Source organism: Pelodiscus sinensis, chromosome 14, assembly GCF_049634645.1.
Source record: "Pelodiscus sinensis isolate JC-2024 chromosome 14, ASM4963464v1, whole genome shotgun sequence".
Taxonomy (NCBI): domain Eukaryota; kingdom Metazoa; phylum Chordata; order Testudines; family Trionychidae; genus Pelodiscus; species Pelodiscus sinensis.
Window position 1 is genome coordinate 24,365,377 of NC_134724.1, and position 12,196 is coordinate 24,377,572.

At 45.5% G+C, this 12,196-nt stretch overlaps 1 protein-coding gene across 2 annotated transcripts in view; it reads left to right on the forward strand.

Annotated features, from left to right (window-relative positions):
- CYP19A1 (cytochrome P450 family 19 subfamily A member 1) overlaps window positions 1–12,196 on the forward strand; it is a 42,382-nt gene that overhangs the window by 19,215 nt on the left and 10,971 nt on the right. For both annotated transcript variants that reach the window (XM_075897235.1, XM_006135075.4), the window contains exons 5-7: window positions 2,777–2,931; window positions 5,923–6,099; window positions 7,885–7,999. In XM_075897235.1, coding sequence (XP_075753350.1) covers window positions 2,777–2,931; window positions 5,923–6,099; window positions 7,885–7,999 — 447 coding nt within the window. The remainder of the gene's footprint in view (window positions 1–2,776; window positions 2,932–5,922; window positions 6,100–7,884; window positions 8,000–12,196) is intronic.

Sequence of the window (12,196 nt, forward strand, 5' to 3'; positions counted from 1 at the left end):
CCCCATTGATCAACTCCTCCCCACCCTCCCAGCAGTTCCAAAGCGCTGCAAACAGCCGATTCACTGTGTTCAGGAAGCCCAGGAGGGCAGGGGAGAAGTGGGAATGGGGCACCTTCAGGGGAGAGGGCAGGGCGGGGTCTTATGGGAAGCGGTGGAATGGGGGCAGGGTGGGGATGGAGCAGAAGAGGGGCTTGGGAGAAATGGGTGCAATGAGAAGCAGTGGAGGAAAAGCAGGGGTGGAAAGTGGAGGGGGAGGAGCTTGGGGGAAGAGGTTGAATAGGTGTGGTGCAGGGGGAGGCTTGGGGCAAGGAGTAGAATGGTGGCACAGCCTGGTAAATGTGGGGGGCTCCAGCACCCCACAGCAGGAAGTTGTCACGTATAGGTGGCAGATCTACGATTGATGTTATCTAACAGTTGCGCATTTTAATCCCTCAAAGGCAGGCTGTGCACTATTGCAGTCCCATAGCTCGAGCATACTAAAACAATCAGAACTTTACTGTGACCCCAAGTGTAGCTGAAGAAAAGCAGAAAAAAAGTTCAGAACTATTATGCTAAATTCCAAATCACAGGAAAATATGGCCACATACATATCCTGTATAAAAGGAAACTTTGGTTTGGACAATCAGTTGTGACAAGTCAGTAGCTCACAGGGTCAGTAGTTAAAAACTAATTTTGAGTTGACTGTAATGATTTTGGTCACAAGTGTCCATTAATTTTGGATGGAAGCAGTAGCAGTTAATAAAGGATGGAGCGTCTACTCTGAAAACAGATAAATACCATGTGATTTACGTGACCAGAGATTCCCTAGAAATACTCACTGCTTTTGTTTGTTCCTAACGCTCATTAATGGAGATTGGCTTATGCTCTGAAGAATGAGAATTTATATCCCTTCCAAACCTTTTGAGTATGTTTGTTTTGGTTATGTTTAATCTTTCCTACTGCTAATTAGTGCTAATAGTGCTGGTAGTTTTTAAAATGTGAAAGCCTGTCCTTTATGGAACACCAGCTCATTTCATTTAGATGACCAAGAAGCTGTTAGACTGAAACAATTTCTGAATATTTGGACTGGATTTCAATGGATGACTTAGAAAAATCTCATTCTCTGAATGTGTTTAGGGCTAGTGAATAGAAGCAGAAGGTTATATTAGCAGTATCGGACTCAACCTTCCCAGACACAATGCTCTTTATGAATAAAACATCACCACATTCCAAAAGTAATTGGTAAATATAAGGTTTCCAATTCTGGACTCCCATGCAATCCCTTGTGGAACTCACTGCCATAAGAGATTATTGAGAAACAGGTCTTAACAGAAATCATTGAAGAAGAGCTGGGCAAGAGCCTGTCAGCAGGCCGAATCCGGCCTGCCTAGCTCTTTTATCTAGTCAGTGCGGCAGTTCTCAGCACCACCCCTTAACACGCTGCATGGAAGCCGGACACGTGAACCCTTTCAACTGCTTCTATTTAAAGGACTTGTGCCTTCCCTGTGGCTCCCAGGCAATGCGTTAGGGGGGCTGGGAGCTGTGAGCCCTTTCAACTGCTTCTATTTAAAGGGCTTGCTCCTTCCCAGTGGCTGCTAAGGCCCGAGCCCTTTAAATAGAAGCAATTGAAAGAGGGAGCTGCAGGGGGGGCACAACCCCTTTCACTTGTTTCTGTTTAAAGGTCATGCCCCTTCTGCCCGCAGCCCTGCCCCTTCCATCCAGGGTGGCCTGTGACCACTTCAAAATTTTTTGAAGTGGCCTCCCTTCAGAAATTATTACCCACCCTTGCATTGTACGGTGGCTCATAGGAAGCCATCAGCTCATAGGAAGAGTAAGAACATCATTCTCAATTACACTAACCAATAGCAAAATTTAAAGTGTACAAATGTTATCAATCCTCATGGTTCAATATGAAAGGCAACGACAAGCTATCTAAAATGAAGAAGGAAATTTTCCCATAGACATGTTGTTGTATAACTGGCATCCAGTGTTGTACATCTACTTCTGAAGCATCTGCTATTGGCCATTGTCAGAAATAGTCTAGCAAAGTCTATGTTCTTATAGATTTCTATACACCTCGGGCTCGTCTACACTGGCCCCTTTTCCGGAAGGGGCATGTTAATTTCAGCTATCGTAGTAGGGAAATCCACGGGGGATTTAAATATCCCCCGCGGCATTTAAATAAAAATGTCCGCTGCTTTTTTCCGGCTTTTAGAAAAGCCGGAAAAGAGCATCTACACTGGCCCCGATCCTCCGGAAAAAGCGCCCTTTGAAGTAGGAATAAGAGCCTCCGGAAAAGGGCGCTTTTTCTGGAGGATCGGGGCCAGTGTAGACGCTCTTTTCCGGCTTTTCTAAAAGCCGGAAAAAAGCGGCGGACATTTTTATTTAAATGCCACGGGGGATATTTAAATCCCCCGCGGATTTCCCTACTACGATAGCTGAAATTAACATGCCCCTTCCGGAAAAGGGGCCAGTGTAGACGTAGCCCTCTTCTCTTTGCTCAGGTTGAATTTCTCTGGCAGTCAACTGCCATTTTACTGAGAAAACAGTGTATGCCTAGCTCCATGTAGAAATAAAATTACACTTAGAACACCATGCCTCATATTGTCAGTCACATCGTTGGCTTTTAAAAAACTGCATGTATATGAAATAACATCAACGTTACATGTGCAGGATTTGTGAGTTGAAAGTGCTCTGTCTCACAAGTGATCAACCCCTTGTGAGGTTGATTGGGCCTGAAATAGAATGTCAAATTAAAGATACTTATTTACAAAAATGATCTGTTTTCCTTTCCCAGATCTTCCAGTGTCTTCCATGTAATGAAACATGGGAAATATATCTCTAGATTTGGAAGCAAACTTGGATTACAGTGTATTGGCATGCATGAAAATGGTATTATATTTAATAATAATCCAGCACTATGGAAAGAAATTCGACCTTTTTTCACTAAAGGTAAATTATTATGTATTACTATAGTGTACCATATGTTTTGGGCTTCTGAAATGGTGGGACTGGTATTTTGTGAAAGTATAAGGAGTTGAGTTTCCTTTCTCTGACCCTCTGCCCAAAATATTGCAGTCATCCTTCCTGGCTCAACCTGACTCTCCTAACACTAGAAAAAGATTTGCAATAACTTTAAAAATTCCTAAATTCCTCTAAGCAAATCCTAATTACATCCCACAAGCCACATACCTGAATATTTTTACTTCTGTGGCCCAGTGTTAATCTTAATGTAAGTGGCAATTTTGTAAGAATATTTATTTAATTAAAAGGTTCTGCATCCCAGCTTCAATTGATTTAAAAGAAAACAATTATCCTACCCTGAATTAAAGCGTGTTCATCATTTCAAAATGAATTTAAGAGCTCAATGCAGCAGGAATCTTTATTAATTGGTTTAGAACATTGAAAATCAGGGAAGTAATAGGGCCATCTGAGATCAAGATAATTACTCCGTGATATAGCCCAAACTCAAATAGGAAATCTGAGCTATTATGACAATACTAAATGCTGGGCCCCAGATCTACAGCAGTATTTAGATGCTTAACATCCATTGAGTTCAATGGGAGTTAAATGCCTAAGGGTATGTCTACACTACAAAGTTAATTCGAACTAACGGACGTTAGTTTGAATTAACTTTGATAGGCGCTACACTAGCGCTCCGCTAGTTCGAACTTAATTCGAACTAGCGGAGCGCTTAGTTCGAACTAGGTAAACCTCATTCCACGAAGACTAAACCTAGTTCGAACTTAATAGTTCGAATTAAGGGGTGTGTAGCCCCTTAATTCGAACTAGTGGGAGGCTAGTCCTCCTCAGCTTTCCCTGGTGGCCACTCTAGCCAACACCAGGGAAACTCTACTGCCCCCCTTCCGGCCCCGGACTCCTTAAAGGGGCACGGGCTGGCTACGATGCCCGTGCCAGGTGCAAGCCTGCCAGCACCCAGCCAGCAGACCCTGCACCTGGCACAGCTCGAGCCAGCCACCTGATGCCCCCCAACCCTCCCCCTCTTCCCGGGACCAGGCTGGCGGCTCCTGGGAGCTCGTCCAGGACCGCAAGAGGCGGGCACCCGCCTGGTCCAGTGCAGACATCGTGGACCTTGTCCACGAACTCCGCACTAGGCACAGGAAAGCGGCTGTCTAGGGCAGGAGAGCTGCCAGCCTGGCCACCCAGGAGCAGGTTTGCATGAAAATCAAGGTGGTCCACTGAGACCCCCCGACCCTGAGCCCTGAGCTTAGAATGGCCGTACTGGGTCAGACCAAAGGTCCATCTAGCCCAGTAGCCTGTCTACCGACAGTGGCCCACACTAGGGACCCTGGAGGGGATGGATCAAAGACAGTGACCAAGCCATTTGTCTTGTGCCATCCCTCTCCAGCCTTCCACAAACTTCGGGCAGGGACACCACTCCTACCCCCTGGCTAATACCACTCCATGGACCCAACCTCCATCACTTTATCTCACTTCTCTTTAAACTCTGTTCTAGTTCTAGCCTTCACAGCCTCCTGCAGCAAGGAGTTCCACAGGTTGACTCTTTGCTTTGTGAAGAACAACTTTCTGTTACTAGTTTGAAGCCTGCTACCCATTCCTTTCCTTTGGTGTCCTCTAGTCCTTCTATTATGGGAACTAATGAAGAACTTTTCTATATGCACCCTCTCCACCCCACTCATGCTTTTATAGACCTCTATCATATCCCCCCTCCTTCTCCTTTTTTCTAAGCTGAAAAGTCCCAGTCTCTTTAGCCTCTCTTCATATGGGACTTGTTCCAAACCCCTCATCATTGTAGTTGCCCTCCCCTCTCCCACCCTCTCTTCCCCTCTCCCACCTCCTTTTCCCAGTCTCCCCCAGTTTTGTTCAATAAAGAGAGATTCTATTTTTGAACACAATTGTCCTCTATTTTGTACATCAGGAAGGGGGGCTAGGGAGGGGTAAGTGGAAGGAGGTGAGGGAGGAATGGGGTACGAGCCCCCAATGGGGAGGACTGGGCTGGCTCTGTGGGCTTCTGGGGGTGGAAGCTCTCCTGCAGCCCCCCAATTGTCCCCTCTCCCCAGATGGCAGCCTGTGGCAAGTGCAGCCGGTCTGATGGCCGAGTGCTGTGATGTGCCCAGTGCGGGTACTCCGGGCAATCCAAGCTAGGACTGCTTTGCAAGCGGGGCACCCCTGAGAACTGTCTGTCTGGGGTGGGGGTCGGGTCCCTTTAAGCACAGCCCTCGGCTAGCCTGAGATAGCAACTCCACGCTCTAAGTCCTCATCTTATGCCCTGCCGGCACTGCTTCCGGCCATCCTTAACCCCAGTTCAGGGTCCACTCTGTGTGGACATGCTAGTTCGAATTAGCAAAACGCTAATTCGAACTAGTTTTTTAGTCTGGATGCGTTAGTTCGAATTAGCTTAGTTCAAATTAACGAATTCGAACTAAGCTAGTTCAAATTAGCGCTGCAGTGTAGACATACCCTAAGTTCCTTTGAGAATCTGGGCCTGAAGTTGTTTTTGTTTTGTTTTTTGTTTTGTTTAAAGGGCTGTGCAGCCCTTGTAATTAGAGGCTTACATAGTTTCAACAAAGATAACCTGGAAGTTTTTGATTATGGACATTTTTGTAACATTTTGGGTCATTTGAACCTAATAACTTTAATGATTCCAACAAACTTGCAGGTTTCACAAGACAGCCAGAGTTTCAATGACTCCCTCACCATTGTGTTAAATATTTTAATAGTACTGCCAGGGAAATGGGAGCACATATATTTGCTTTGAGTTTATATTTTGCTATTTTAATCAATATGTCCAAAGTGTGTGTTTTTTTAAATCAGAGGTAGGTTATGAAACTAAAAATTATAAAAAATGTCTATCCAGTTATTTTGATTACATCATCATCTGTTACAACTTTACTGCCAGTAGTTGGATAATACATGTAACATGGGAGTTAATCTTCTGACTATTTTATATGTACATTTCAGCTTTGTCTGGACCAGGACTCGTGAGTATGATAGCAATTTGTGTTGAATCAACGAAAGTCCATCTGGACAGATTGGATGATGTTACTGCTGGACTGGAAAACATCAATGTCCTGAATTTTATGAGACAGATCACACTGGACACTTCTAACAAACTCTTTCTAGGGATCCCTTTAGATGGTACAGATAATATTCTTATATCTCATAATGGGTCCACTTTTCAGGTTCATATTCATGCAAAATTTCCCAGTGCTATGAATAGGGAGCTGTGTCTGAGCAAGCACAAGAGGGACTAGCTCTAATGTTCAGTTTTTAATAACAGTCAGATCTGATTGCAATTAATTCAAATCATGAAAGAGATTAAAATGGTGTTTACAAACCTGTATTCTGTTTGTAAGCCTGACAAGACCCCTGGATTGAGAAGTAGGATCTGCATCTTGATAGGCTAGTTTTCCAGTGTTCCTAGCAATCACAGTACAGTAAAGTCAAAGAAGTAATCCACTCTTTGTCTGTGTCTACACTGGCATGAATTTCCAGAACTGCTTAAAACTGAATACTATTCCGTTTTCAGTTTTTCCTGGAAAAGGACCGTCTACATTGGCAGGCTGCTTTTCCGGAAAAACCCTTTTTCCGGAAAAGCGTCTGGGGCCAATGTAGACGCGCTTTTCCGGAAAAGACTACTGGACTGTCTACACTGGCCCTTTTTCGGAACAGTGTTCCGGAATAAGGACTTATGCCCGAGCGGGAGCAGAATAATTTTTCCGGAATAGCGGCTGATTTTGTACAGTAGAGCATCGTTGCTTTTCCGGAAATTCAAGGGCCAGTGTAGACAGCTCGCAGCTTATTCTGGAAAAGCAGCTGATTTTCCGGAATAAGTGGCCCAGTGTAGACACAGCCCCTATGTCTTCAGCATGCCCACAATAGAGAAAATACCAAATTGCCAGCTGCAGAATATTTGTTGGCAGAAAAAAGTTTTATGAAATCTGCAAATAAAAGTTTTCTATTTACCTGGAAGCAGGGCCATCCTTACAATGTGTGCAGCCCTGTGCGAGTTACCTAAGGCTGTTCCTTCCCCATGGCTTCTGCCAGGGTTCCAGGCTTCCCTCATGCCCCCACGTGTATAGCTTCTGCTGGGGGTTGGCTTCCCTCTGGCCGCACCCCATCCCAGTGTGGCTTCTGTCAGAGCTTGGGGATTCCCTTGGTGTGGGCATGGAGCTGCAGAGACGGAGGGATCCTCCCCATCCCCAGCATGGCAGTAAGGAACATTGGCTGGCTGACCAAGAGAAGCACATGGGTGGGGAAGAGGAAGAAGGCAGGGAGAAAGCAATCTTGCTGATGATGGCTGAGAGAGGGCTGGGCCAGACAGAAATCAACAGATGCCGATCAGGGTTCTCCATAGGCACATGATCACATGTAGCTGCATGTGGGCACCCAAAAATTTGGTGCTCCAAATTTTCAGGTGCCCTATGCAGCTACATATGCTGTATATGCCTACGGATGGCCCTACATAAAAGGCTCCTATCCCAAGATTATATGCACTTAAGAGTCAGAATAAACTTTCCACTGAGCAAAACTGTTGCTTGCCCGTTTTCCACTCATTTGTAATCCCCCACTTACCATCACTCCGCTTGTGTGGGAGATGAGCTGGCATTGCTTATCACATTGCAGCATCTTTCAGCTGAAGAGCCTTGGTTTTTACAACATACTGCACAATCTGACAGGATTCTAAATATATTTCATGCCGCTATTGTCAAATATTAAAATAAAATATTAGAATGTCTGTGATGACAATGCCATGGCAGTGGGAGAGACGTATGATAATATTGAAATCCTACTTGGAAGGCCTGATCTAGATCCTCCTAACTTCAGCAGGAGCAGGCCTTTCTTGTGTAGGTTTGGGTGACATTTCTGTGAAGGAGCTATTGAAGTGTACATTTTACACTGCTGTTTGTTTTTAATTTTCAGAAAATGCCCTGGTGCTTAAAATTCAGAACTACTTTGATGCTTGGCAAGCACTCTTATTGAAACCTGACATCTTCTTTAAGATTTCGTGGCTGTACAAGAAATACGAAAAGTCAGCGTAAGTATCAATGGTTTTACAAATAATGTGAGTAAGATAAATCCGTCCTTCCTGCAGTCACTCTTGCATGTCAGTTAGCTCTCTGCATTTTAAAAATGAATGAAGCGTTTCTGAAATGGATGGGCTGAGAGCCCTAGAGACCAAACTCACCTATATTCTGTGGCTAGTAATGTGCAGGAGGTCAGACTAAATGATCAAGATAGTGCCTTCTAGATTTAAAGTCTCTGTGCTTCAGGCCTGTTGTGTGGTGCCTGGTCACTCATCTAGAAGGTCATTCTGACCGTTTGCCAATTCAGTCCTGGTTTCTCTGCTGAGACACACTAGTGCTAATTGACCGAGGTATACAACTGAAAATCACCAGTTCACTTCACACAGGCAATGAAATGCCATCTTACAGTATCCACTTCCACTGAGTGGCCAACCAACCAGCACTCCAGTAGTAATCTAGGAGACGGGTAATTCCTTGAGTCAGTAAGTCCTTTTTATACTCGTGGAAATATAAATATAAAATGACAAGCAGTCCTGTGGCACTTTAGGGACTAACACATTTATTAGGTCATGAGCTTTTGTGGGTAAAGCTCATGACCTAATACATTTGTTACAGGTTGGACCTCCCTGGTCCAGCACCCTTGGGACTTGATCAGTCCCAGATGAGGGATTTTACTGGACCAGGGAAGATCATATCTGCCTTCCCTCCCCCTCCTCGCTCCCCCACCCCCCGCTACCATCCCTCCCAGCCCTGGGCCTGCCACAGGCCCTGCTGGTCCCCATCCCTCCTTGCCTGCCACACTGAGCAACCTCGCTGGAGTGCTCTGGGCCTCGTTGAGGCTCCTGGCTCTGCCCGGCATGCCTGCTGAGCAGCCCTGAGACTGCGCACCAGGCTCACAGGCCCCAGGCAGCTCAGCAGGGGCGTGCTGCTGTGGTCTCTTGGCCCTGCTGAGCAGCCCCTTGCTGTCACCAGCCTGCAGTCCTGCTGGCCCGCACAGCTTCTAAATACCAGTACTCCACAGGGACTCTCTGTTCCTGGATCATCCATGGTCATCCTGGACCACAGATATTGCCAGACAAGAGAGTACTCATTTACGGAGGTTCAACCTGTAGTCTCTAAGGTGCCACAGGACTGCTCGTTGTGTTCTAAGTTACAGACTTACACAGCTAACTCTTTGAGACCTTTTTTCCATGGAACTATAGTGAATGTTGTTAGCATGTCAGTATAATCCTGCTTGTTGGTGCTTGTATCTTTGTCAAAACTCTTCAATTCAGGTTTAAACAAAGCATTTATCATGCTGTTTCTCATCTCGGATGGATCAAACACTAAAAACAACCAAAATATTTTCCACTGAGTTTTCTTGCTTTCCTTTGTTTTCTCTACTAAAAGATGATGGATTATAAAACAAACTTCATCCTTATCTGTACTGGTGTCCTTGACTAGTCTAATAAAACACTTATTTTCAAGCATGCATAATAAGAACTTTTCATACTATTATGTCACAAAGTACTTATGCAAAAGCGACGAGGAGTCCTGTGGCACCTTATAGACTAACTGAAGTGTAGGAGCATAAGCTTTCGTGGGCCAAGACCCACTTCGTCAGATGCATGTAGTGGAAATTTCCAGAGGCAGGAATAAATATGCAGGCCAGGATCAGGCTGGAGATGACCAGGTGGATCCAATCAAGGAGGATGAGGCCCACTTCTAGCAGCTGATCTGGAGGTGTGAATTCCAAGAGAACAGAAGCTGCTTTTGTAGTTAGCGAGCCATTCACAGTCTTTGTTTAATCCAGAGTTGATTGTGTCAAACTTAAAGATGAACTGTAGCTCAGCAGTTTCTCTTTGAAGTCTGGTCCTGAAGTTTTTTTGCTGCAGGATGGCTACTTTTAGATCTGCAATTGTGTGTCCAGGAAGATTGAAGTGTTCCCCTACAGGTTTTTGTATGTTGCCATTCCTAATATCAGATTTGTGTCCATTGATTCTTTTACGTAGGGACTGTCCTGTTTGGCCGATGTATATAGCAGTGGGGCATTGTTGACACATGATGGCATATATTACGTTGGTGGATGTGCAGGAGAATGTACCAGTGACAGTATGGCTGATCTGGTTAGGTCCTGTGATGGTGTTGCTGGTGTATATATGTGGGCAGAGTTGGCACCGAGGTTTGTTGCAAGGATTGGTTCCTGAGTTCGAGTTATTATGGTGCGGTGTGTAGTTGCTGGTGAGAATATGCTTCAGGTTGGCGGGTTGTCTGTGGGCAAGGACCGGCCTACATCCCAAGGCCTGTGAAAGCGAGGGATCATTGTCCAGGATGGGTTGAAGATCACTAATGATGCGTTGGAGAGGTTTTAGCTGGGGACTGTAGGTGATGGCCAGTGGTGTTCTGTTGGTTTCTTTCTTGGGCTTGTCCCGTAGCAGGAGGCTTCTGGGTACACGTCTGGCTCTGTCAATCTGTCTCCTCACTTCCTCGTGTGGGTATCGCAGTTTACAGAATGCTTGTTGAAAGTCTTGTAGGTGTAGGTCTCTGTCTGAGGGGTTGGAGCATATGCAGTTGTACCTCAGTGCTTGGCTGTAAACAATGGATCGTGTGGTGTGTCCGGGATGGAAACTGGAGGCATGCAGGTAAGTATAGCGGTCGGTAGGTTTTCGGTATAGGGTGGTATTGATATGACCGTCACTTATTTGTATCGTGGTGTCCAGGAAATGGACCTCCCGTGTAGATTGGTCCATGCTGAGGTTGATGGTGGGGTGGAAGCTGTTGAAATCATGGTGAAATTCTTCCAGAGTCTCCTTCCCATGGGTCCAGATGATGAAGATGTCATCGATGTAGCGTAGGTAGAGAAGGGGTGTAAGTGGACGAGAGCTGAGGAAGCGTTGTTCCAGGTCAGCCATAAAAATGTTGGCGTATTGTGGGGCCATGCGGGTGCCCATAGCAGTGCCACTGGTCTGGAGGTTTATGTTGTCACCAAATCTGAAATAGTGTGTGAGGATAAATTCACAGAGTTCAGCCACCAGTTGTGCTGTGGCATCATCAGGAATACTGTTCCTGACAGCTTGTACTCCATCTGCATGTGGGATGTTTGTGTAGAGAGCCTCTACATCCATGGTGGCTAGGATGGTGTTTTCTGGAAGATCACCTATGCATTGTAGTTTTCTCAGGAAATCCGTAGTGTCACGAAGGTAACTGGGAGTGCTGGTGGCGTAGGGTCTGAGCAGAGAGTCCACATAGCCAGACAGTCCTTCAGTAAGAGTGCCAATGCCCGAGATGATGGGGCGTCCGGGATTTCCAGATTTGTGGATCTTGGGTAATAGATAGAACAACCCTGGTTGGGGCTCTAAAGGTGTGTCGATTTGTTCCTGTGTTTCTTTAGGGAGTGTCCTGAGCAGATGGTGCAGTTTCTTAGTATATTCCTTAGTGGGATCTGAGGAAAGTGGCCTGTAGAATTTGGTATTGGAGAGTTGTCTGGCAGCCTCCTTTAGGTAGTCAGGCCTGTTCATGATGACAACAGCACCTCCTTTGTCAGCCTCTTTGATTATAATGTCAGAGTTGTTCCGGAGGCTGTGGATGGCATTGCGTTCTGCACGACTGAGGTTACCAGGCAAGCGATGCTGTTTTTCCACAATTTCTGCCTGTGCACGTCGGCGGAAGCATTCTATGTAGAGGTCCAGACTGCCATTTCGGCCCTCAGGAGGAGTCCATGTGGAGTTCTTCTTCTTGTGCTGTTGGTGGGAAGGTATCTGTGTGTCAGTGCACTGTTCAGTGTCGTGTTGGAAGTATTCCTTGAGACGGAGACGGCGAAAGTAGGCTTCCAGATCACCGCAGAACTGTATCATGTTAGTGCTTATGGGATTTTAACGAAGGAAGTCTATCTACCCTGGTGGAAATCCTGTGCCCAGGGAAATCAATGGCAAAATTCACATAGAAAGTGAAATCTTGTCTCCAGTCAATCTCTAAAGTGCCAACATTAGTCACTACACAATAGTATGTACGATATCAGAGATGTACTTAATATGCCTGGTGAGCCATGACCATATTATTGCCCATCCCTGTCTTAGAGAGATAACTGTCGGGGACTTGGAAACCATTAGCTATCAAATATAGGTAAATATTGAATTTTTAATGGCCACTATTTCCTACTGTGAATGTGACATTGCTGAACATAAAGTGAACTGAATTACAAAAATGTGGAATATCATGTTTTCCCATAG